The 26597-nt window shown below is 55.5% G+C and overlaps 2 protein-coding genes across 4 annotated transcripts in view; one reads left to right on the plus strand and one right to left on the minus strand.

The window, feature by feature from the left end:
• ATP2C2 (ATPase secretory pathway Ca2+ transporting 2) overlaps positions 1 to 518 on the plus strand; it is a 65043-nt gene extending 64525 nt beyond the window's left edge. Inside the window, exon 27 of the mRNA XM_075995827.1 lies at positions 308 to 518. Within this exon, the coding sequence (XP_075851942.1) occupies positions 308 to 432 (125 nt within the window). The 3' untranslated portion in view covers positions 433 to 518. The remainder of the gene's footprint in view (positions 1 to 307) is intronic.
• A 3751-nt stretch (positions 519 to 4269) lies between these two features.
• MEAK7 (MTOR associated protein MEAK7) lies at positions 4270 to 22788 on the minus strand. Of its 3 annotated transcripts, none has more exons than XM_075995825.1 (8): positions 22699 to 22788; positions 15158 to 15333; positions 13072 to 13302; positions 12217 to 12349; positions 9088 to 9507; positions 7555 to 7673; positions 6509 to 6688; positions 4270 to 5991 (listed from the first exon to the last, which is right to left on the minus strand). In XM_075995825.1, the coding sequence occupies exons 2-8, from the start codon at positions 15308 to 15310 to the stop codon at positions 5878 to 5880; spliced, it is 1350 nt and encodes a 449-aa protein (XP_075851940.1). In that variant the 5' UTR covers positions 15311 to 15333; positions 22699 to 22788; the 3' UTR covers positions 4270 to 5877. The 3 variants fall into 3 exon arrangements, with proteins under 3 accessions (XP_075851940.1, XP_075851941.1, XP_075851938.1); XM_075995826.1 differs by lacking the exon at positions 22699 to 22788 and adding an exon at positions 22244 to 22477; XM_075995823.1 differs by lacking the exon at positions 22699 to 22788 and having other exon boundaries at positions 13072 to 15300.
• Between the last annotated feature and the right edge of the window lie 3809 nt (positions 22789 to 26597).

Raw genomic sequence — 26597 nt, forward strand, 5'->3', positions numbered from 1 at the left:
TTGCTGTGAGCTAGGCTGACGCCACGGCACTCTAACCTGGGCAACAGAGTGAGACTGTGTCTCAAAGGGGAAAAAAAAAAACAGCAGCAGTGACTTGGGCCGGCCTGGGACAGGGCGCCACCGCTGTCAGCTCAGAGGCTGTGCGTCTGTCTGGCAGCCCGCGGGCCCCGCTCTAGCTGAAGCGCCTCCACTCCTGGGTGTGAGCCCCGGCGTGACCGCATGAGGGGATGTGTAGGGGACGGACTGTGTGGGGCAGGGCCCAGCGGCCGGCGTGGGCCCTGACCCTTCCCTCTGCCCCTCCTGGCAGATCTGCTGTTTCTCACGGGCCTGGCTTCCTCCGTCTTCATCGTCTCCGAGCTGCTCAAACTGTGCGAGAAGTACTGCTCCCGCGCCCCGGCCGCGCAGACCGGCCCCGAGGACGAGGGCGTGTAGCGGGCCTCGAGCTGGGCATGTCCCTGAACACTCTTTGTGACTCGGCCCTTCCCCCGCTCCTCCTGCATCTCACCCTCCCCAGAGGGACGTTCTGGGGACACGGTAGCAGTAGGTCACTCACCTGATCCTCCCGCCTAGGGACCCGCAGGGTGGTCCTCTGGGGGCCCCCACCTCTCCGTCCCTCCTGCCAGCTCTGGGACCTACAGGGGCAGCCTGCACAGAGACAGCGCACTATTTATTAAATCAGTGATTTTTACTAACTACGTCTTTGTGCCGCAGTTTGCTGCACGGGTCCCTTGCGGGGGCAGCCACTTCTCTGCCCAGCGTCCTCCTCTTCGGGGCCCCATTTCCTCCTTGGAAATGAGGGCTTGGGTATTTATTACCGTGACAGATTTAGTGTCTTTCCTACAAGTGGCCGGTTGGACACCTACAGCCGTGGGCTGGGGCCTGTGTGGGGACAGCCTGAGAGAAGGCCCTGGCTTTGGAGATGTCGGTACAGGACCCAGGACCCGGACTCTGCCTGCAGGTGGGCTTTACTTCTGCATGCCCCCAAACTCTCCTTAAAACGCATCTGCTCTCCCACGTGGAAGACAGCAGGGGGCGGCTGCAGCCAGGCGGACACCAGCGAGGAGAACCAGCCGTGGGACCCCGTCCCTCCACGAGATGAGACCACAGCTGTACCCCGAGCCATGTGGTTACTGCCAGGCCTCGCCAGAGGAACGGAACCAACGAGGGGGAGAGACTTGCTTTAAGGACTGGCTCGGTGATGGCCGGGGCTGCGGGGCAGGGCGGAGGCTGCCGCCTGCAGACAGAATTCCTTCCTCCTTTCCCTCTTAAAGCCTCCACCTTCATGGAGCCCACCTACATCACGAAGGATAATCTGCTCTACTCGAAGTCTACTGACTTAGTAAGTGTCTCACAGCACCATCCAGGCTGGTGTTTGGCCCAAGAACTAGACGCCACGGCCGGGCCGAGTTGACCACGGAACCCAGCAGCTAGGACAAGGGCTGCCCCAAGGGGTGAAACCAGGACCACACCAGGGTGAAAAAGGTCAGAGTAGACCCCCTGCAGCTCCCAGGCGGGTTCCAGAATCCTCCAAGGAAGGATGTGCAGCCGGGGCAAGCTGCTCGATGCTGCCCCGACACCAGGGCGGCAGGAGGAGAGGCACAGCTGTGCCGTCTGGCAACAGGCAGAGCCAGGGGTGGAATCGTCACACATATAGTCTGTCACAGGGCGCCTCCCTGCACCACTGCTCGGGATCCTTTGGCAAACTTCTGGGCCAAGAACTATGCTTCTGATTAAAGAATAAGTAACTAATTAGCTGTTATTAGAAAATTTAAAAAAAAGTAACTAAGTGAGGCTCAGTGGTTCGTGCCTGTGATCCTAGCAACCTGGGAGGCCAAGGTGGGGAAGATCGTTTGAGACCAGTCTGGGCAACAAAGCAAAACCCTGTCTCCACAAAAAAAAAAAAAAAAAAAAAAAATTGAAAAAGTAGCCAAGAGTTCGAGGCTACAGTGAGCTATGATCATGCCACTGCACTCCAGCCTGGGCAACAGAGCAAGACCCCATCTCTTTAAATAAAAAGAATCAGGGTTTATCAATACTTGCAATAAAAATACCACGATAGTCTCACCCCTTACATATACCATATAAAGTAATATTGATAAAACAAAGCCTTTGAAAGAATAGGGGTAAGTTTTACTAAACAAGACAAAATGCCAACAAAGTATAATGGATAAACTGGACTACACCAAAATGAAGACCTTTTCGTCAAGGATAGACTTGAATACCACTATTACACAACTTAGCTTGGTTTGCACTTATAAAACACCCCATTGTAAAGAAACATTCACCAAAATAGCAGAAATTAATAAACTGAAAATCAAAAACCAGTCAAAAGCTAGTTCTTTGAAAAGATCAATAAAATTATCGGTCTTACTAGAAGTTCATTGAAGAAAAGAGACAAATTCCTAAGGTCAGGAATGACAGAAATTATATCACCCACAGACCCCTCAAGAAATTGCAATAAGGGAAGAATACTATGAACATTCTTTATGCACCTAAATTGAACAAGTTCAATGAAATAAACCAATTCCTTGAAAACCACAAACTACCAAAACTCCCTGGAGACAAAATAAATAATAGTATTGTACTGACATCAATTTTCTGGTTTTAATAATTGTGCTATATGGCTCTGTGAAATGTCTTCACTTGGGGAAGTTGAGCAATGGGTACGCAAGAACTCCTATACCAATTTTTGCTATTTCTATGTGAATCTAAAATTTTGAAATCTATTTCAAAATAAAGTTTACAGGAAAAAAAACTGAGCAAAAATATACCAGGAAAATGCAAACAACAATACATACAACAGGGGTGACACTATTAATGTCAGACAAGATTAAGAATCAAGGCTGAAAGCATTAAATTGGACAGAGAAGGAAGTTTAACAAAGGCAGAATCTTCACTGAAAAATCTAACAGGCCACACTAGGTACCAACACAACATCCAAACTGATAAGAGCAAAACCTACGGTGAGCAATTTAGAAAAAGCATACCGAAAATTCATTAGGAGACTAACTTACCACATGTAAGGACATAAAACCTCAAAGTGATTCCAAAAAGTAGATAGAACACAGATGACTTCTCTAATCACTATGCAATAAAACTAAAAATGAGTATCAGGACTGGGGGAAACTGTCTCGCATACCAAAATTTAAACACTCTTGTGGTCCAAGAGAAAAATCAGCACATACCTATCAGAATCTATGTAATACTACAAAAATAAAGAGCCCAAAGAAAAAAATAGCTTTCTATATTTATTGACCTTCACTCTTTTTTTGGTGATTTAACTCAAAAAGCTAAAAAATAACCATAAGAGGAAATATAAAAGCAAAATTAATTTGAAAACTGTTGGCAGAGCTCAATCTAGGAAAATGAAAGAAGGAAACAGCTATAAAAGATTTCAAATACTTTGGTCGATTTACAGAAATTAATTTGAAGACAAATCGGAATATTTATGCAGAGACATAAAAATGACCAATCCTAATCCCAGCAGAGATTTAAAACAAATCACATGGTCAAAGACACAGTACGGCTATCGGGCATTAACACCATCCTTGCCCACCAACCCACAAAGTACCAGATGAATCTTAGCTAAAATTTAAGGAACTCCTTCTATTTGCATTTTCTGGAAACTGGGAAAAAAGGTTCTAAACTATTTTTGTAAGGCCAGCCCAATTTTAAAACTCAAGCATGACTGACATAAAATCTAACAAGAAACCACAGACCAGATCACTTACAGGCACTGCTACAAAAGGACTGGACACGGCGAACCAAACGCACACGTTAGGAGAATGATCGTTAACATGCAGAGATGGCTCAGTATTTGGAAGCCTATTAATTTCACATTCCTTATTAACTGAGGAAGAAAATCATGGGTGCTAAAAAACCCCAAAACGCTTTTCACAAAATTCAATGTCTCCTGACAGAAAGTCTTCATTACAGAAATACAAATCAATGCTCCCTTTACATGAAAAAATAGACATCTGAGAAACATCTCCAGACAAATGTCAGCATGGTGCTGAAGGACAAAAGACTAGATGCATTTCCATGAAAAGAATGTACCGCTACTCTTTTTAATTTTTATTCTACTTAATATTTTCTTAACTTTTCTTTTTTTTTTTTTTTCCCCTAAATGTAAGAACATGTTCTGTAATATGTACCACTACTCTTAATGTTCTGGAAGTATTTGCTGATACAATTAATTAATAAGTTAATTGTATTAACTTATTAATATAATGCAATACAATCAGTTAATAAGAAAAAATGATACAGAAATTAGAAGACTAGGGAATTTACCTTTATTTCCAGGCATGCAATCATAATGGCCACAGACCCCATGAGAATCTACAAACTACCCAAAACAAAACCGTAACCCTCCCGGCAGCCGAAAGCAGAGGCAGCAGTGAATGGTATTATTCAAGGCACTGACCGACCTTTTATCAGTGAGGTATTTAATTGCATTTTTATATTAAAAAAAATTCCAAAGCAGAGTGACAATGGGGCCTTGTTCTTTGGATTTATTGTAGAGATATGTTCCTGAAAAGCCATTAAAAACTGGCTTTTTATCAGTCATGACCGAGTCCCTGTTGGTGCCGTCTGCAACTGGCTTTTTATCAGTCATGACTGAGTCCCTGTTTGTGCCGTCTGCAACTGGCTTTTTATCAGTCATGACTGAGTCCCTGTTTGTGCCGTCTGCGCGTGCATTTTTCTTTGGACGGCCAACCTGCAAGGCCTTCTGCCTCGGTCAGGGATGTTGGTGAGTGGAAGGTTTGATGGGCCACCCTGCAAAATCCAAACGGCTAAATGTGGCATGGCTTGTAATCAAGGTAAACTATACAATAAAAGGCCGCACTTCTTCCCCGTCAGCTCTGCAAAAGGCCCACGTTTGTAGCAGAAGACGGGAGGAAGAGGTGTATGTCTTAGCTCCTGCAAGCAGGGGATTCTCGTGTGCCCTGGTGCCCCACGGCGTGGGGTTTCCCAGACCTGTGGCAGAGGCGGGACGGCAGGTCTGCTCAGAGGCCCAATTTCCACCTCATCGTCGTCAGCATTTCAGGATCCCTGGAGTTTGTTCACAGTGAGTCTACACTGTTGAGTTACCCGTCATGCCCTCCGGGAGCAGCCCTGGCCAAATGGCGATACTGCCCGGCAGTCTAGAGCCCAGGCCGGCGACGGGACGTCACTCACTGCCGACCTCCAGGACCGGGCACACATGTCTGTAGACCAAGCTCCAGACTCAGAGCTTGGCTTCTCCTGATTGTCCTGTCAGTTCACGGCTCAGGTTCATTTAAAAGCGGCTGCGACGGCGAGATGTGGAACCTTCGTCACTAACACCTCCTGGGGACCCGCGCCACCACCAGACCATTTCCCCCGTGAATACACTGTCCATGCTTTAGAAGAAAAACACAGAACTTCCATGCCATTGTGGAAGCTGCACCCAAAAGTCATCACGACCCTCACCCAAATGTGTCTGCCCTTTAACAGTCAAAACCGACCACTGAGGCGCTTTTCTAACTGGGGTGGCCAAAGCAGAGGCCAAGTGACCCCAGAGAAAGGACCCTGTCCCCGCACGGAGTGCACTCACGCTCCCAACAAACGCCAACTCCAGCAGAGCTCGCCGATGTCTCGGCATCTCAGGATTTCACTGACACGAAAGGAACCAAGAGCGAGACTAAGTCACTCATTCGCCACTTCCAGTTCTGGGAGATGTGTGTCCCCCCCCCCCGTCCACCTGTGGCCTCAGAGGCTTCCTCTCGGCGCTGGCTCTGTGCCGGTCAAGCACCTCCAGGACCGCCGGGCTATGGCCTGCGTGGCTCCCACGCGGGGGTTAGGGGAGGGGGCGGCAGGCAGTGCCTCCTATCCGGCCGGATCCGGGCCGGCCCCTCCTCACTGGTCCTCCGGGGGCTCCCGGAGCCCCTCGCTGTGGCGAGGCCGCCCGCTGATCTCCAGCAGGGCCCGGGCCTCGGGGTCCACGTCCAGGATGCTCTTGTTGCTCTTGGCCTGTGGACGCGGGAGGAGGGCGTCAGTGACAGGCTCCAGCAACCAGGAGCAAGCCCCGACTTCCTGCTGGTCTCCCAGCGGCCTGGGGGGGATCCGAGTTCTACTGCTGCCACACGGACAAATGGGAGCGGTTCCCTGCGGCCCCCACTCTGGGATTCGACGGTCGGGAGGGTACAAGGTGTCACGAGGGGTACAAAGGGCCCAACGCGTCAAGACTCCATCACAGAGCCGGGGAGCTAGGAGGAAGCCCGGAGCCCCTCGTCTTGCAGACGGGCAGAACCGCTGGTTCAAACCTAGCTCAGGTCCCTGCCTCCCCCACCCCCGGCTGCTCCACAGGAATCCCAGGCGAGGCTCCCAGCCGTGCGGCTCTCAGCAGCCCCCGTGGCCAACAGCAGCCGCCAGAAACAAATGTGGAATGAACAATCTCCCAGTGGAGGAGTAAAGCCGAGAAAACAGAGAACCGCCCCCCGCCAAGGCCAAGGCCGCTGCCTGGGACAGAGGACGCCTCCACACTCACCAGCTCCGACTCCGAGGGGTCCCCGACCGCCCACACCTCCATCCTGTCAAACCGGAAGTCCTCAGCGGCGGACAGCTGCGGGCTGTTGTACGTGGTGCACGTGGGCTTGGCCTTGCTGTGTCCTTTCCCGAAGTCGACGTCCACCCAGAGCCCGAAGTAACCGTGCTGCCCGCCCATGCCCTGCGGGGGGGAGTCGCGCAGGGAACCCCGTCAGCTCCCGGCCCCAAATCCCAGGAGCCCGCCCGCGCCCCCCGCGAGCACCTGCCGGGGAGGGGCAGAGGAGTGAGGATGGCGACCTCCCCGTTTTCCGCAGCTGAGACAGACGTGCGGTTCCAGCGTGCCTTCCCCAGTCACCACAGCAGTGACGCCAGCCACCCACCCGCCCACCGCGCTGTCTCAGCAGGCTGTGCTGACTGGCAGCACGTGGGGCCGCGGGAAACACAGAAGCTAGACGTGGGGCCCCGAGCCCAGCCCGTTAAGGGGAGAAACTGCCGTGGGCAGACCCGCGTGTCGGGGCAGGGATCGTGACCCGCACACAGGCCGGGAACTGGGCTCCCAGCACGTGAGTGACTTGCTCAGTGGCCACGCCGGAGCCACGCTCGCCCCAGCTGGAGCCCCGCCCCCTGCCGACCACAGCCCACAGCCCGGTGGGCCCAGCCTGGGGCCGCCCCCACCCCGGCACCCGCAGGTGGGAGCAGGACGGCAATGCCCAGGGACGGGTGTGGCCCTGATGCCGTCTCAAAAGCCACAAGGGCCACACACCCATCATCTGGGAGCCAAGAGCACGGGCCAGTCGCGCCATCTGCACACAAACCACGGACCGCCGGCAGAGGCCGCGTCCTCCCCTGGGGGAGACCTGTCCCGGCTGCCACTGGGACAGCCCTGGGACCGGGGCCAGAGCGCACTGCGTATGGCACAGGTGACGAGTCGAGTGCCATGCCGCTCTCCCCTGACTTGTGGGGGGAACATGTCACGTTGTGCATTGGGATCCGCCCTGCGTGGGGTCAGCCTCACGGAGGTGGGACGGGCTCGTCCCCGGCTCCTACCAGTCCGTTGGGCATGGTCTGCTGCCCCTGGTTCAGGTACATGTAGTGGTCGTTGTAGCCCGTGGGCGTGTACACGGCCATGCGGGGGGCGATGGAGAACAGGAAGCAGTTGTTGTCCCCTGAAAGCGAGCAGAGAGAACACACAGGGTCGCCGTGTCCGAGCTGGGCCCAAAGAGCGGGAGCCACTAACGAGCTTCGGCTGGGAAAGCCACGGGGCCGGGACCTCCTGGCCGGCCCCCGGGTGGCCTAACGCGCCACGCTCCCGGACGTCCCAGTCTCGGGGACCTGGGTGGATGAGCCAGGGGTGTGGGGAGTAGAAGGACAGCCGACAGGGGATGGGACAGCTGTTCTGGGGACGGCTTTTAGCTGTGACCGGATAGCAGAGGTCAGAACTCTGCCCGCTGTTGGCCGGGGCGACTCAGGCTGGCCAAGCCATGACGCCAGGAGAGCAGGTTCCCGGAGCTCTTGAGCAAGGGGCTGACGGCCCCCCCACGGCAGGTGACACTGGTGGGGGTGTGTCCCCAACCTGGGAGTACACGCCCTCCATAAGAGAGAAAACCTGCAGACACAGGGCTGCAGGCTGCAGGACAGGGACAGTGAAAGGTGACCGTCTGCCCATGGCACAGGGGCGGGTACATATGCCAGTGAAAGAAAGGTACCAGTCAGAACTCTGGGAACAGCGGGGTCCCGGCCTCAGACCCCTTCGCCCCCTACGCGCCTTCAGTGCTAGGGAGAGGGGTGGAGGCCTCGCTCGCCTTGGGAGCTGCCACAGCTCCGAGTCCCCTCTACCCGCCTGGTGGCAGACACCGTGAGGCACGCGTGACACCAGAACAAGCCTACAGGCCACAGAGGGCTGGGCCCAGGGCAGCGGCCGGGCTCCTTGTTAGGCACAGAGGAAGCCCTGGGAGGCGGCCTGGGAGCACGAGTACGGAGGGCAGAGGCGAAGGGGCAGCGAGACCCAGAGGGGCCTCAGGGAGCAGGGCCCCGTGGCAGAGCGCGGGCAGTCCAGACAGACCCTGGGGCTCTGGGGTCTGGGCCCGGCTTCTGGAGGCCTCCAAGGTCGGGAGGGACATCCTGAAAACAGGGACGGCTACTGGAAGCCACTCCATGGAGGAAGGGTCCCACGCAAGGACGAGGCGTGGGCACGCAGGAAACAGCAGGCTTGCGGTGGGGTGGGGGAGGGGCGGCAAGGTTAGGAGGTTCCGCAGGAACCTCTGGGGGGCAGGGTGTGGCCTGGGCCCGAGGCGCCGGCAGCTTTGCTGGACGCGGGCAGCCCCACAGGGCTGGGACAGTTTCAGACACGATAACCCTGCTGCACGCACACAGGACCGGCACGTGGCAGACCACGTCAAGCAGCACCCCGTCTTACTACCTCCCCCGCTGTGTCTACAGAGACTACAGGTGGGGACGGAAGAGACCCTCTCCGCCACCTCGCCCCCCCCCCCCCCGCCAGCACCCGGCTGTCCGTGGTGGCAGCAGGGCTCCCCGCCGGGGTCGCGCCGCCCTTTGCGGTTGGGGGTTGCCCGATCCTACCTTGAAACTGAGGCTTGACCTCCCAGGAGCGGGAGGCGAACCCGCCGAACACGTGGCCGCCGTGGTCCTCGAGCACGGCCACGCAGGGGCCCCGGCGGGCCACGCGCCCGCAGAGCTGGGAGAAGCTGTGCCCGTGGAGCTCGGACGAGAAGAGCAGGCGCCAGCGGTGCCGCTGCTCCCGAGGCAGGTGGGCGTTGACGTAGGTGACCGAGAGCACGTCCAGGATGCTCCTGCCCGGGTCCGCCTCGCACTTGGGGACCAGCGTGCGCAGGTCGAGGGATGGGCACGGGACTCGGAAGCCTTTGTGGATGACCACGCCCAGAAACGCGGCCACCTGGGGCGCCCGGAACACCCAGTCCGCGATCACGGCTTGGTCACACTCGCGGTCCTGCCACTGGGGGCCCAGGAGCCCCTCGCCATCTAGGGGAAAGGGGGTGCTCAACGTTAGCGGGGCCACAACGTCACCTGAACCCTGGCCGAGAGGCGTCAGAGGGGCCGGGCAGCGTACTGCGCCCCGGCAGGCTCTCCCGGGACAGCGGCTCACTAGCTACAAGCCACACTTACCGTTTCCCAGTAGACCTGTCGTCCCATCCGCCATCTCCTCCTACCGAGGCTGCAGGTGACAGAGTGACACCATGGGAGCACACACACCTGGGACTCACGCAGCCTGGCTTCAGACCCTGGCTCACTACCTGCGTGACCCTGGCGAGGTCTTCTCTGACTCAGTTTCCTCGTGTGTGAAATGGAGGTAAGGCTAGAGCCAGCCCTCCTGGGTTGCTACGAGGAGGAGAGAGGAGCTTGCGCGGTTTGGGCTCTGACTGACGCGGGCAAAGGCTCCGTGTAGAGCTGCTGGCACCCCAGCCTACGGGGATTCTGATCTCAGCTGAAATAACGATGTCCTCTCTAACTCAGGTCCATTTTATTAACCAGAAATGTAAAAGCCTGATTTACTTAATCTTTCTACTTCCCAACTTCTGTGATGCTTCAAAATTCCTATCATTCCAATTAAAATGTTTTTCCAATAGTTTCATGTCTCATTACCTGTATATTACTTGAAATCTTAAGGACAATTTTAATCATTCAACTTAACTTTTGCTACTAAAATTGTAACTTTAATATTCTATTTTTATGATTCTTCTTTTAAAACATACCAACTCCAGACTGATGAACAGTTCACCCATAAGACAAACTACTGATACTTAGATGTATTTTTTTATTATTATTTCAAAGTTTCAAATACCTCGCTTAAATTAATATAACCTATTTTCAAACTACATTTAAAAATCTGGCTTTACAGCAAAAGAGCAACACATTTATAAAGTCTACTTTGCAAAGAGATTTACCACAAGGTTTTTTTAAAATCCCAATTTAAATATATACTGTTTCTCACCTGACAGCAGAATGCACATTCTTCTGTTGCACGCATTGAGCATTATCCAGAATAGACCAAATTAGAGGCCAGAAAAAATGCCTCAATAAATTTTAAAGACTTGAAATCATACAAAAGTATGTTCTCCAACCCCAATAAAATGAAATTAAAAATTATTAACACAAACCAATTTGAGGAATTCACAAGCATGTAGAAACTAAATAACACACTTTTTTTTTTGAGACAGTCTCTCTCTCTGTTGCCCAGGCTAGAGCGCCGTGGCGTCAGCCTAACTCACAGCAACCTCAAACTCCTGGGCTCAAGCAATCCTCCTGCCTCAGCCTCCCGAGTAGCTGGGACTACAGGCATGCACCACCATGCCCAGCTAATTTTTTCTATATATGTTTTAGTTAGCCAATTAATTTCTATTTATAGTAGAGACAGGGTCTCACTCTTGCTCAGGCTGGTTTAGAACTCCTGACCTTGAGCGATCCTCTGGACTCAGCCTCCCAGAGTATAAGGATTACAGGCGTGAGCCACCACACCCAGCCAACAACACACTTCTACATAACCAATGGGCCAAAGAAGAAATTATAAGAGATATTAGAAAATACTGAGATGAATGAAAACAAAAACATAACATACCAAAACTTATGGGATGCAGCTAAAGCAGTGCTCAGAGGAAAACTTATAGCTGTAAATGCCAATATTGAAAAAGAAGAGGGATCTCAAAACAATAGCCTAACATTCCACCTTAAGAAACTATTAATATGAAAAGATGATCAAACTAAATCTAGAGCAAGCAGAAGGAGATAATAGACCAGAGAGAAAAAAATGAAATTGCCTCTCAGCCATTCACTCCAGTGAATCCCTTAATTCAAGAAGGGTCTAGAAAAACAGTGGGGGGCACTGGGGGTGGGGGCAGAAAACAATGAAACCAAAAGTTGGTTCTTTGAAAAGATCAGCAACAAATTGTGAAAACTTTAGCTAGACTGACGAAGAGGAAAAATAGAGAGGACTCAAATCACTCAAACCAGAAACAGAAGTGGGGACATCACTACTGCTTTTGCTGAAACAAGAAGGATCATAGGCCGGGCGCGGTGGCTCACGCCTGCAATCCCGGCACTCTGGGAGGCCGAGGCAGGAGTATCACAAAAGTTCAGGAGTTCGAGACCAGGCTGAGAAAGAGCGAGACCCCATCTTCTACTGAAAATAGAAGAAATTAGCTGGACAACTAAAAATATATAGAAAAAATAAGCCAGGCGTGGTGGCGCCTGCCTGTAGTCCCAGCTACTCAGGAGGCTGAGGGAGCCCAGGAGTTTGAGGTTGCTGTGAGCGAGGCTGACGCCACGGCACTCTAGCCTGGGTGACAGAGTGAGACAGGGAAGGAAGGAGGGAAGGAAGGAGGGAAGGAAGGAGGGAAGGAAGGAGGGAAGGAAGGAGGGAAGGAAGGAGGGAGGGAAGGAGGGAGGGAGGGAGGGAAGGAGGGAGGGAAGGAGGGAGGGAGGGAGGGAGGGAGGGAGGGAGGGAGGGAGGGAGGAAGGAAGGAAGGAAGGAAGGAAGGAAGGAAGGAAGGAAGGAAGGAAGGAAGGAAGGAAGGAAGGAAGGAAGGAAGGATCACAGGGAAACACTATGAACAACTGTATGCCAACAAATCAGATAACCTAGCACGACATTGGGGGGCTCACACTATTGATTTCAAGACTTAACTGCAGGGCTACAGTGATGCGAGGTGTGGATCGCGAGCGCCCCGCACTTGCCTTGAAGCCTCATCCCTGAGAGCAGCTGGGCGGCCAGCGCCTGCACCCTCGGGGCGGGGCCTGCAGCCCAGCCCTTCAGCTCCTGTCTGTGGCTTAGCACGTGCACCACCGAGCCGACCAGGTCCTCTGCAAACTTTAAGGTGACAATTTTGCCATTAGAAACAGTCCCGCTGTAACCTGAGATCTAAGTCACATCACAACATGCAGAAGGGCGATTTTCTCTCTCTTTAATGCCAACTGTAACGGGCCACAACGTGGGGGAAAATTATGCAACTTATGTAGTTATTTTCTTTTCCTTTTTTTTTTTTTTTTTTGAGACAGAGTCTTGCTCTGTTGCCCGGGCTAGAGTGAGTGCCGTGGTGTCAGCCCAGCTCACAGCAACCTCAGACTCCTAGGCTCAAGCGATCCTCCTGCCTCAGCCTCTCGAGTAGCTGGGACTACAGGCATGCGCCACCATGCCCGGCTCGTTTTTACTATATATATATTTTTAGTTGGCCGATTAATTTCTTTCTATTTATAGTAGAGACGGGGTCTCGCTCTTGCTCAGGCTGGTTTCGAACTCCTGGCCTTGAGCGATCCTCCCGCCTCGGCCTCCCAGAGTGCTAGGATTAAAGGCGTCAGCCACCGCGCCCAGCCTGTAGTTGTTTTCTAATGATACACGTGGCTGGCCTAGAAGTTTCGCCAAAGCCTTTGTCCAGGTGTTCCGACCTCGGCCAGACAGTTACGGGGTCCGGGGCCCCCCAGGGGTGGGCGTCCCCACCACGCCTCCGTCAGCTGCGTCGCTGGCCTGGGTCCCCCCCACCTAAGGACACCCAGGCTGCTCGGGAGGCTGCGGAGGGCCTCCAAGCCGTCTACCTTTTGGACCTCGCCGGCTCTCACGGGCCCGTCTGCGGCAGAAATCATCTTCAGAATCACCAGACTCTTTTCCTCGGAGTTTCCTTTCAGCAGGTGGGACATGGAGGCCGTGAACTGCTCCCGGGACACCCGCTCGCTGGGCCCCTTCGCCCTCCCCGTCAAGTCGACCCTCCGCATGCCATCGTACAGTCTGGTGACCATCCCCGGGGGGAGAGCTTCCCCGACGTGCTTCTGTCCGGGGACAGGTGGGAGAGAAGTCGAGACGGGGTGCAAGTTAAACTTGGTAGCATCGCAAAAAAAACACGCAGGGGGCCAAGACCAGCCACCGCTGCCCCACCATGCTTTCATCAGCCCCTGAACCTTCCTACGCCCCACGTGTGTGCCATATCCCCCCGCCCCACCTACGGGCCTCGTACCCCCTAAGCACCTAGGTATGGCTGTTCCCGCCGTGCCTCCAACCCTCCCCTCTCCCCAAATTGGCCACGTCCTCCTGCCTCTGGCCACCATCTGCTCCTCACTCTGCTTAGAACGTCGTGGTCATTCTAGACTCCGACAGCTGCCGCCGGCATGTCTGAACTTATTGACACACACAACGCATGTCTGTGAGCAGCTCGCTTGGTCTCTATGGGAGGGATTCCCACACGCCCTAGCTACCTTTCACGTCTTATCCAAGTTCTTTGTGCTCAATACACATTTTTCATTGATTTGCGCTTAAATTTTAAGTTTAATTCCCAGTGCCTCGACAGTGACGTCCTGCACACATCTGTTCTCCCTCTTGGCTGCAGCATCAAATCAGATTTGAGCCAGGGATTACAAACAAACGGTGCGAGAGCAGGTCACAGACAAACCACCAGCTTCCTGCATGGCCAGACCTGAAAGATGGATTCTCCTGTGACAACGGACTAGGTGCCAGGCCAATATTCTCCTCAGAGAATATTATACGCTCACTGCTCAAAAAGAACATCCCTTTTTCTGTCAGTGTTTGCAAAAGTGCTATTGGAAAAACCACCTCTCATTCCTTCCCAAAGAGCGAGTTTCTCAGTCGCCAAGGTCTTCTGACCCACTCTTCCCCGTGTCTGTCTCGAAAAACACCGGTGAACACGAACCCCCCACTCCGCAGTCAAGTCTGTAACTGGCCTGTCTGGTTCCGTCTGCTCCAACTTAGCGCTGTGTGACCCAGGCCGCCAGGCGCGCTTCTGGTCCGGTGGAGACACGTGCATGTCAAACCACACAGTGCGACCTGGCCCGCCTCCTGGGCCGGTTTCCTCCTCTGTGAGGTGGGTGTGCGGGGCAGACCCCGCTGCCCCGCCTCAGCTCCCGTCCTGCTTGTTCCAGAGGAGGAGGAGGCTGGTGGAACGCCTTCCCAGACTCCCGGGAAGATGAGCTGAGGGTATCTCTTTGCCAGTCTTGCCTTTGTCCGAGCACTCACACACACAGTGACTCGCCCCACAGAAATGGGACAAGAAGATGGGGAAATGGGACAAAAAGATGGGGAAATGGGCAGTTTTTAACTCTTTGCAAGGTGAACCTTGAATTTGAAACTTCGTTATTTTGTCAGGAGGGTCAATACAATTTCTACGGCATCAAACACTCGTACGTTCTAGAGGCAAAGCTGCACTTGACATGCTACGGTAACTGAAGCCACCAGTCCGCAGGGGCAGACGCGTGATTCGGTCTCAGGGACAGCAGTCAAGAGATACCCGATTTGAGAGACGGAAAGCCAACTGTCCCCTCTGGTGTCAATCTCAAGTTAGAAACGTCCCCAAAACATTGTGTAAGTCATTCATTATTTACGCCGACTGCCTTTCTTTAGTACAGATAAGAGTATTGATTTCAAAAAAGGGGGAGGGATCTGTTTGGGTGTCGTGCATGGCTGGTTTCCGCTACAGCGACAGAGCAGAACAGTTGCAACAGAGACCACGCGGCCAAAAAACATGCGCTGTTCTGGCCCTTCACAGAAATAAAAACTGTTTATCGTTCCCACCCGTCTTACAAAACAGGGGAGCCGATCTGGGCCCGAGCGAGGGCCACAGTTTGCAGCCCCCTGCCGCCCGCCTGCACCCTAAAGACTGATTTTGAGTCTTGCCTTCAGCGCCTGCAGAGGGAAGGACCTGGGCGAGGCGCGTGAGCTGTCCTCATCCGACGACAGAGCGGCGAACAGCCGGTCCACCTCCGCCTGCTCCTCAGGAAGAAACTGCGAGCGGAAGTTCTGCCCCGCACTGCTCTTGCTGTTCCCCATCTCTCCCGACAGCCCGCAGAATCCTGTGCAGGAGGAAAAGACACAGTGTTAGAGAGAAAAATCAGAATGCAATGATCATAGGAAATAAATGTGGATAATTAGACGGTCGAGTTAATGCATATTGATTTAGCTGCAACCTGCGGCCAATACACATTGGAGCTACATGGTACTTACTGTTTCAGTGTGTTAGAAATTAACAGTTGACACAAATGAAGGCGGGAAACCCCACTCTGACTCCCAGGGGCTACTGGAGTGTGCCCATAATGGTCAGACAACAGTCTGGATTTCTTTATCTGAAAACAGTTCCCAAACTGACGTGATTGAAAGGTAGAACAAGGCTGGGCGAGGTGGCTCACGCCTGTCATCCTAGCACTCTGGGAGGCCGAGGCGGGCGGATTGCTCGAGGTCAGGAGTTCGAAACCAGCCTGAGCAAGAGAGAGACCCCGTCTGTACTAAAAACAGGAAGAAATTAATTGGCCAACTAATATATATAGAAAAAAATCAGCTGGGCGTGGTGGCGCATGCCTGTAGCCCCAGCTACTCGGGAGGCTGAGGCAGGAGGATCGCTTGAGCCCAGGAGTCTGAGGAGGTTGCTGTGAGCGAGGCTGACGCCACTGCTGCACTCCAGCCTGGGCAACAGAGCGAGACTATCTCAAAAAAAAAAAAAAAAAAAAGGCAAAGTGCTGTGACTACTAATTCCTGTGCTCAGACTTTTTCCCCAAACTCTGTGTTGGTAAGACTGCTGGAGACAGCCACCCTATCCCCACAGACAACTGGACAAACTCGGTGCGAGAGTGACAATCTCCCTGGGGCTTCCAGGCCACCCGGGCAAGCAGTGTGAGTGACGGTCCCCATCACGACCTGGCTGTACAAACCCTCAAAGGACCAGGGAAATCAGGGTGCAGTCAGGATCTTTCTTTTCTTTTGAGATGGGAATCACATAACATAAAATTAACCATGTTAAAACGTGCAATTCGGTGGCATTTAGCATAGAAATCAGCTGGACAACTGAAAATATATGGAAAAAATTAGCCGAGCATGGTGGCACATGCCTATAGTCCCAGCTACTCGGGAGGCCGAGGCAGGAGGATCGCTTGAGCCCAGGAGTCTGAGGTTGCTGTGAGCTAGGCTGATGCCACGGCACTCACTCTAGCCCGGGCAACAGAGTGAGACTCTGTCTCTAAAAGAAACCACAAACAAAAAAAAAGAATAAAAATCTGTTTTCTTCCTTCAGTGTTCTCTTTGTCTTCTTTGACGTGATGGGCTATGAAGCAGACAGAATTAAAAAATACTGCCAAGCTGTGCAACTGTTCACAAATTCCACCTCAAACAGAATCACAGTGCACCCTTTTCAAAGGCTGATAACAGACTGGCCTACGCGACCCCCGTAAACTCTCGCCAACCGGCCCCGTGCGGTAGTGGTGCCAGTCAGGCGGGGGACGTTAGAACCAAATCTCCAGCGCAGCAGCCGTCGAGTCAGCTCTTAAGGCTCACTGATGTTCTCATTGTGCTGGTCAATCTGGTCAATCTTTATTTCAGTGAAACTTATTTTATTCTTTGGTATTTTAAATACATTCATTTAAAAAATAAAATAGCACATGTTTGCTCATCTTTTATAATTAAAATAAAAAGATTTGTTCTGTAAAGTTTGGATTCAGTCAAAAGGCTGCACTCAAGGACCTAGAAGGCCACATGTGGCCTGAAGGCCGCAGGTCCCCACGCCTGTGCCGGACTATTCTCCACTTTACATTCCCACCAGCAAAGCACGAGCTTTCAATTTCTCCACATCCTCATTAACATTAATTATTTTTCCGTCTTATTATTATTATTATTACATTTGGGGGACCTGCCTTTGACAGGCTTCACTGCTAATGTGCCCCCTGAACAAGCAGCCTCCAGCGGGGGTGTCCTTGGAGGGGGACTGGGGTGCACCTTGCAGACGCAGGCTGCACGCGACGGCGCGTCCGACCCAGTTTGTGGCTGTCGCTCGCGCCCTGTCTGATCGCGGCGCTTCCACTCCTCAGGTTTCTCAGGAGCAGATGAGCCAGGAAGGAAAACCGCCAGCCAGCCCCAGGCTCAAGGTCCAGCAGTGAACGTGAGGCTGTCCTCCTCCCTAAGACAGAGGCGGCCCCGGCCCGGTCTGGTCCCTCCGGGGCCACAGCCCGAGCAGGCCCCTCCTCCCCGACAACACTTCTAAGAGGCTCCACCCAGCGGACCAAACCACCTACGCCTGACCCCAAGAAACATCACCACCACGCAGGGCTCAATTAGGAGACGAGCCGTCATAACTGGATTTTTAAATGCTCGCTGATTCGGGAGGGGGCAGTAGGAGAGAGTGCGGCACAGGGAGAAAGGGGTTCCTAACTTTATCGACTCTGCAGTTGATATATTCCCCGAGATGGATCACATGCGCCTGCCGGAAGCATCAGCGAGTGTCCTGACACGACGCCCAGGAGAACGTACCGTAGAAAACGTGAATGCTCGCTGGCTACAGCCCGGCAGGGACACCCCTGTGGCCACAGCTGCATTGCCATCTTCTGCAGCAAGGCCCCTGGAGGGCCTTGGGAAGACGGCGTGAGGAGGGTGTTGGTACCAACGGGGTCAGGGCTGTCTCGGGTGATTGGGGGAGAGCAAAGGAGGGAAGGTTAGCTCTGGATTGGGTACAATTCAGTGACGGGGCGTCTTAATTTTTCTCTAAGATGCAGCAGGCATAGAGAGAGGCTAATGTCATAATTAGGAAGCAAACATCATTCACGCTCGTGGGAAAGGGACCCTGGGTTATTCAGGGTGCTTGCATGGGCGTTTTGTTTTCGTCTGTGCAGCCTGGTCTTGCTTTTGCTCTGTTCCGTCACAGTGACCCGAGTGACGCCGTGCACAACCTGAAAACCTGCAACGGCCACAGCTTGACGTGTATTACGGGTAAGTCACAACAGCTTTGGCTGGAAGTGTTTCTAGCTTCATATTCCACCCCCGCCCCACCAGAAAGATTCAAGATTTTCTCAAAAATCTGTGTTAATTTACCCGAGTCACCAAAAACCTTATCACATACTCTCCACATGCCCTCATCTTGTTATTATGCTGAAATCCTGTAGGTGACAAACGCATAAAAATGCACCCTAGCCAGGCACAGTGGCTCGTGCCTGTGATCCTAGCACTTCGGGAGGCTGAGGCAGGAGGACAGCTTGAATCCAGGAGTTGGAGGCCACAATGAGCTATGGTGACACCACTGCACTCTAGTCCAGACCACACAGCAAGACCCTGTCTCAGAAACAAAAACCCATAAAAACGTACCCTAGCGAATTATATTTCATTCTCACGTATGGCCCTCCACCCAAAAACATCACACTTTTTCAGTTCTTCTAGAAAACCTTCTGACTCACTCTGCTCAGGGCCTGGCCATCCTGCTGTGCCCTGAACACGAAATTGGTCACCACGGCACCTGCACTCGAAGGCCCACTGCCTCCGATGCTGTTCCACCAAGAGGCCACAGCTGTTCCTTCACTCCCTCTCTGGTTCAGATGTCACCTCCTTGGTCCCCCAAGGCCCCTGAGGACCCCATCCGGGAGTGGACCCCACACCCCCATTTTCTTGTTCTGCACGGACAGCACCCAGCACCCCACCACGGCTCTTCTTTGGTCCGTGACTGACTCGTCACTCGGATCTAAAAAGTCACAAAAGGGCCTCTGCTCTGCGGCCACATGCCCAGCACCTGGGCACACGGTAGGCACCAGGACACATGTGTCGAATGGCTGTGTGTCTGTTCTCTTGCCAGCCTCCCAGGTGGATGCGACTCACTCTCCTGCCACCTTGCGGATGCCCCATGCACAAATTCCAGGAGGCACAGCCCCAGCTCCCCACACGCTGGTCCCCGCGGGGCTCGTGCCCCTCCATCAAGAGCCCCGCGGATCAGATCAGTGCCACCTGCTCCACCATCCGCCACCTGTCCCTGCCCAGGGCGGGCTTCCGGACATCGTCATCCGGCGTCTCGCGGCCCACCAGTGCCCGGCCATGGCAGGGCTCGGCGCACACGAGGGAAGGGAAGCCGACAGCAAGGCTGGGCTCTCGGCCGGCCAGCGCCTTCCCCGGAGGCCATTTCAACACTGCACTCAGATTCCCCAAATCCCGGGAGAGCTTCTTCCACAAAACCGAGGAAGTGCTCTAGCAGGAAGGTAACAGCCTGGGGCTGAAAGGCTGCCAGCTTCTGAGAAGCTTCCACATCCTCCTTGGCAGAGGCATCAGTGTATCCAGGGGTCGTGCCCCTAAGAGGTCACGAGTCCCAGCTCTTCCTCCAAGACACCAGCCTTCCTGACACCATCCATTCGATAAACAACCCGTCTCCCCTGGGCCAGGCGCATCAGAGAAAGCGGCAGACACAGAGGCCTGCAAGAGGCCTCGCCCTGGTCTAACAGGGGAGATAGAGACAAGGGCTCGGGATCGGTGTGGATGGGAGGGAGAGGGAGTATGGGGACACCAGGAGTCAAGAGTGGAACATGGGCCGGGCGCGGTGGCTCACACCTGTAATCCTAGCACTCTGGGAGGCCGAGGCGGGCGGATTGCTCGAGGTCAGGAGTTCGAAACCAGCCTGAGCAAAAGGGAGAGCCCATCTCTACTATAAATAGAAAGAAATTAGCCAAATAACTAAAAATAGAAAAAAGTTAGCCGGGCATGGTGGCACGTGCCTGTAGCCCCAGCTACTTGGGAGCCTGAGGCAGAAAGATCGCTTGAGCCCAGGAGTTTGAGGTTGCTGTGAGCTAGGCTGACGACATGGCACTCACTCTAGCCTGGGCAACAAAGCGAGACTCTGTCTCCAAAAATAAAAAAAAAAAAAGAGTGGAACATGCACGTCCCAAAGGACACATTCCGACAGCGTACACGGACGCACGGTGCGAACATAGGCTCAGTGAGGTGAGGGTTGGCAAAGGTGGGAAACAGGGCGCATGGGGAAGGCGGGAAGGGGCTACAGAGGAAGGAGGCCCTGGCGTGCTTCCCCAGCCCCCCCCCAACCCCCTCCTGCTCCACCGGAAATAGGCTCCTCTACTGTTGTCCACAAACAGCAACTCAGCCCTGCACCCTCACCGGGGCCCACACCTACAAGAAAAGAACTGGGCTGGGCAAGCCTCCAACGGGCAGGAGCGCAGAAAGGCACGGCAGTGGAGCAGACCGGCCACACGGGGGTGTGCACAGGGCAGACCAGGACACCAGGGAAGGCCCGGAAGCTGAGCAGTGCCAGCAACGCTGGTTTTCCGAGTAGGAGGGAAGAGGGCGTGCAGGAGCCCCCAGCAGGAGCCACGGGGCTGGAAGTCAATGAGCAGAGGGAGGATGGGCAGCTCCTAAGAGCACAGCCCTGACCCCTGTGTCACCATTCTCAGCGCCACTGGTGAAGGGACATGACTCAGAACAGCCCCAAGGACAACCTATCTCCTTTTAAAGAGCTCCCTGCAAGGTAAGACTAAGAGATGGCCACCGTACAAAGTGTCCCAAAATTGATCTATCCCAGTCTCGATCTCTTTAATGAGGCCAGAAATCTCTGTAATCAATGGCGAGGAGGAAATGAAGGCCCCTGATGAGTCCTTCGATAAGGCAGGAGAGGAAGGTCGGGGGGAGAACCCGAGTGCAGCCACTTGGACCGACACCAGGCCCCAGCCACCCGGAACCAAAAGGCCAGCAAGTCGCCGTCCAGGACCACCCAAGGATCGGTGAATCGCTGAGCCAGGGAGCCTCCACGCTGTGTTTGCCTTTCTCTGACAGCAGTTTATGATTAACCTTTATGGCCCGACCTCAGACAAAGCGGCTCACATATGGGGTTTTTGAACATTTAAAAATGTCACCATTGCCCGTCTCCCCTGCTCGGGAGACGACCCCTACCGACCGTCTGTGGGGTAGGATCTGCCGTCTGCCTCTGTCTTACTGAAACTCTCCTGGCTCATTCTTGAATTCTTTCCAGGAAGCCAAGAACCCACTTGGCAAGTTCAGGGGGCTTTCCTCCCTTTACTGGGACACCCACCACATCACTTATTTCTCTCCGAATGCAAGTTCCCGAACTCTCAGTCCCTGACAAGTTTTCTCTGTCGTGGAACTTTCATGAGTGCACCATGGTATGTGGGTGGGAGGGTCTTTCCTGGCAAGTTGTACCTGACACAACCCTATACTAGCCCAGGACTTCTGTAGGTTCACCTGTGTCAAGTTTTTTTTTTTTTAGAGGACGCACCTCAATGTTGTTTTAAGAGAGCACACCGAGATTGCCTGTACTAGCGGATCCCAACCGGGGGTAGCTTTGTCCCCCAGGAGCCATTTGGCAGCGACTGGAGACATCTCTGGCTGTCACAGCTAGGGAGGGGAGTCCTGCTGGCATCTAGCGGGCAGAGGCCAGGCATGCTGCTGCTAAGCAGCGTCCAGTGCACAGGACGGCTCCCGAACGAGGAACTGCCCAGCCCCAGAAGTCAGCGGGGCCGAAGGGGAGAAACCCCGGCTTCCGAGGACGCGGGGCGCAGGGCAGAACAGGATGGTCCACCCCGAAGGACTCGGACACCCACAGTGCCGGCCCCTCAGCACAGGGGCCCCGGCTCTGTAGTTACGACCTAAGCGGAAAAGCAGATCTAGGTTCCTACTGGCGACCCAGGATGGCTGAGTCAACCCCCCCTCACGGCTTCTCTGGCTGGCTCCTGTCACTGGGGGCTCTTTCCCTGCCAATGTCCAGCCCTCTACCTCCAGGGGACCCTCATCCTTAAAGCGGTCAAGGAGACCCTCAGTTTCCCCCTTCTCGGGAGAGTCCACCGGCCTCATCTGTTCAGACAGGCTTCCAGCCCTGTCTGTGTCCCAGGGCCCAGCGGCCCCTCTGCAAAGCGGCAGCCTGAGCCTGGGCAAGGAGCTCCTCGGCCAGAAGGTGACCTGCCCTGCTGGGCCGCGGTCTGGCCTGACCCCCGGCTGACCTACCTGCGGGGGTGCCGGCGTGGGAGCTGGGCTCAGCCCGGCTGACCTGGAACACGCCGGGTTGTGGTCCCCACACAGAAGGGAAGGCACACACCACACACACGCCTCAGTGCACACCCACCGGCCTCCCCCGCGGAGGCAGCCCTTCCCGCCCGCGTCCACACAGCGCGCTCCCTTCGCGACCGCCGGCCTCGGCCCTGGGGAAGGCACCTCCCCACCCTCCCGTCCTCACCACGGGGACGGCGGGAGCGAGCCTGTGCCCCACCGACCGCCCAGGAGACGCTCCCCGGCCCGGCCAGCGGCCCCGCCCCGCCCCCACCCCGCCCCGCCCCCACCCGGGCGGGGAGACGCGGCAGCCAGGGAGGGCAGGGCCGGCCCACCCCACGACCCTGCCCGCTCCGGGCGCCACCCCGCTGGGCTCGCCGCCGCCCCCGCCCCGGCGCCGACCCCAGACCCGCCTTCCGGTCCGGTCCGCAGCCCAGGGCTTGCCCTCGGGAGCTCCCAGCCACGTCGCCAGGCAACGCCGCTGACGGGCGGGTGTTTGCCCCAATCGCGGAAGCGGAAGTCAAGGGGCGGAGCCTAAGGCAAAGAATCAGCCAATGGTGACGCACCTCCCAGGGAGGGGGCGGGGGCGGGGCCGGGCAGGGGGCGGGGCCGGGCAGGGGGCGGGGCCGGGCAGGGGGCGGGGCGGGGCAGGTCCGGGAAAGGCCGTGCGGGCGGCCGCGGTCTGCGGGACGGGTTCCCGGGCGGGCGGGCGGGCGGCGGCCAGGGGCTGGGCAGGGAGGGGCTGGTGATGCGGCGGAGGCCGGGCGGGGCCCCCAGGGGTGCTGGGCTGGAGCAGGGGTGCGGGAGGAGCTCGGAGGGGGGGAGCCCTGGGGTTGGGTCCGCCCGAGGGAACGAGGGTGACCCCAGGGACCGCCAAGGCTGAGGCCCCACCTGCGGGTCCCAGCCTAGAGCTTCCGGCGACCGCTGCCCACCCCTGCTCATGTCCCATCCTCCAACCACCGCCAGCCCCTCCCCAGGGGCGTGGGATGTGTCCCAGCCTCTCCAGTCTCGGTAGACAGACTCGCCCTGGCCCCCACGGGCCCTTCTTCCGCTACTGCCCACCCCCACCCCCACCCCCACCCCAAACTGTCACCTCCACGTGTTCCTCAAACCTGCCGAAACCTGGTCCCAGGGACCCTGTCCCTAAGTCCAGCGGACACCTTCAGTCCCAACACGCAGGGTTTGACACTTGGCATTCCTGCCCCATCGTGGGCTTCCATCCTCTTGCTTCTTCCTGTTCCCTCTTTCCCCCTGCATCCTCCCTGCAATGACATCCCTGGCGTGACATCCTTCTCGTGACTTCAGTTCCCACCCGTCCACTGGGCTGGTCCCCAAACCTGCACGTTTTTCTAGCCGGTTTTCTAGCCTGGACTGCGATGCCACCTGTCCACCTGTTTATCCGGCATCTCCCCAAGGCCGTTTCACTGGCACCTCCAGCTCAGCTTCCTTCCCCAAAACTGCTTCTCCTATTTACTTCCTACCTCGGTGCACATCACCACCTGCCATGGCCTGAGTCAGAGACCCGAGTCATTCCAGACGGCGCCGCCTCCCTCTCTCCCAGCGTCTGGTTCCTGACCAAACCTGTCTCACCCCCAGTGCGTGGCTGCATCTGCCCACGTTCTCAGGGTCCGTGGTCCAGGCCAGACCGCAGCAAGAGCCTCCTTCCCGGCTCCTGCAGTCCATCCCCCACACTGGCCCACTGAACCGCACAAACCTATCTTGCCCTTTGCACTGAGGCATGGTATCCGCCTGGACTGTAAAAATCCGCCCTGCCGCTCACCAGTCTGGAAGGACAGACTCAGATAAAACCGGCCGCGCCTTAACAAGGAGCAGTGTTTCTCGAGCACACCCCGCAGCAGCCCCTTCTTTTAGCAACAAACAACTACTTTCCCAACTGAGAACTTTGCTTTCTAAGATTGATTTGCAGAAACTTTGCTGTTGGAAATTCTATCATTAAGAATGAAACAGGCCGGGCGCGGCGGCTCACGCCTGTAACCCTAGCACTCTGGGAGGCCGAGGCAGGCGGATTGCTCGAGGTCAGGAGTTCAAAACCAGCCTCAGCAAGAGCGAGACCCCGTCTCTACTACAAATAGAAAGAAATTAATTGGCCAACTAATATACATAGAAAAAAATTAGCCGGGCATGGTGGCGTATGCCTGTAGTCCCAGCTACTCGGGAGGCTGAGGCAGGAGGATCGCTTGAGCCCAGGAGTTTGAGGTTGCTGATGCCATGGCACTCACTCTAGCCTGGGCAACAAAGCGAGACTCTGTCTCAAAAAAAAAAAAAAAAAAAAAAAAGAATGAAACAGCGGCTCCTCCCTGCAGCGTTTGACGCCCTTTGGCGCAGAGGCAGCCTGGCTTTGCAAGCCGGCTGAAGATCGCCACACAAGCAGCTTCTAGACACGACGTTCCACCGCTCTCTTAACCTGGTGGTCCCCAAGGAAGCTGGAGCTGGGTCCCCTCCGCGGTCCAGACCCGATGCTGGCCCCTTCACTGGCGGCCTTGCTCCGAGCCTGTCGCAACACCACCTCGTCTACCCTCACCTGAACTCCACCTTTCCGCAAACCCTATGAAAACCCTCCTGCCACAAAAGCCAACCAACCTGATTCTGTCAGGCTGCAAGTTCCATCCTGGGGGTTTCAGGCTGACGGGGCTGGGACCACTAGGTCCGCAGGGCGGCGTTTGTCTTTGCAGTCTGCAAACATGCTTGCACACCTACTACGTGTCAGGCGGGGGGGGGACCCGGCAGCCAGCAGAGTCCCTTGCCCTTGGCATGCATGTCCTTCACTCAGTCCCCACTTGCTGGAAGATGATGTCGATTGAGTTGAGGGGAGAGGGCGTGGCTGTGGGTAAGGAGAGAAACAAGGACAGTGAGGCTTTGAGGGTAAGGGGCTGTCCGCAAGAGAGCAGGTGGGATCTGAAGATAGAAACAGCGATCTGTAGGCTTGACGAAATGCAGAGGCCATCTGCATGCTTTCCCTTCTTACGCCTAATCAGAATCCAGCGCCACACTCCTAACAGCCCTGGAAAGGAGGCATTACTCCCGCCATGTAGAAACTGGGGTTCAGAGAAGTGACTTTTCCAGGGACACACAGCTGGAGTACAGGGACTCCCGACTCCAAGCCCAGGGCTCTCTCCTCTGCAGTACACCTGCCGCTGTGGAAGTCACCTGGTTTGATGGTTCCACAATCATTTCTCTAGAAACAGGAGGACTGAACCCCACTCTACAGAGAAGGAGGACTGAACCCTATTTTCTGGACCCCCCCCCCCGCCCGCCCTCAGTAGGCACTGTACCTGCAGGAAGGACCCAAGAGCCTCCAGGGAAGAGCTCATTTCAGAGTAAGTCTTGGGCTGGGTTTGGCCCCAAGAGGCTAACTCACTGCAGAAAGGCAGGCGGTCCGAGCACAGGCTGTCGTCCAGGCCAGTGGAGCCCTGGGGACAGGGACTTCACAGCTGGTATGAGACAGCAGTGGGGAACAGGGTCCTCATTGCTCTCCCACGCCACCACTCGGGCCCACCCGAGTGCCCCACCTGGGCCACCCTGGGGCCTCCTACCCAGCCCCTGCCACCATGCTGGGTCCCTCCCCAACACAGCCACCAGGGCCACCGTTCCCAGTGCACAGCAGGTCACACTACCCCACTTCTGAACCCCTTCAAAGGCTACCTGCTGCGGGCCACAGGTTCCCGGGGCCTCGCCAAGTTTCTAATCTCCGGGGCTGCTCTGCTCTCCCTCAGCAAACTCCAGGCCCCGGCCTTCTGCCACACCTAGAGGGAGACAGGCCCTCCTTTCTCTCACTCCTACCCGGGAGGGGCATCCTCCAGGTGTGGCCGGGCCCTCCCAACGCCTCGCCCAGAAAGGCCTGTCCCCACCCCTGCGGCTCTCTGGTCTGCTTTCTCGGCACTGGCTGCTCTCTGCCCTCTCTGTGTGTCGCTGTGTTTTCTGCTTTCCCGCTAGAATCCTGACAAGAACGCCTGCCTGGTTTGCTGCTGTAGCCTTAGCACACAGCCGGGCGCCTGGCACCTGGTGAGTGGCCACAAGTATCGGCTGCAAGGAGGAACAAACGGGGTGACCACTTGCAGTGACTTCACTCTGACTCCTGCAGACCTGGTCACTCAGCAGCTTGAGTGCCTGCGAGGCAGGGCTCTGCGGCCGCATGGCCACACTCGGCCAGTGAGTTCCAGCCTGACACCAGGGCACACAGGATGGCAGACCTGTCACCTGCCCACCCAGTTGCACCATCCTCTGGGGAGCTCTTTGGCCCCAAAACCAGCTGTGCGGGGCTAGCTGGCCACCCCCACTCCTGCCCACCCGA

This window comes from Microcebus murinus, chromosome 20 (genome assembly GCF_040939455.1).
Source record: "Microcebus murinus isolate Inina chromosome 20, M.murinus_Inina_mat1.0, whole genome shotgun sequence".
Classification (NCBI taxonomy): domain Eukaryota; kingdom Metazoa; phylum Chordata; class Mammalia; order Primates; family Cheirogaleidae; genus Microcebus; species Microcebus murinus.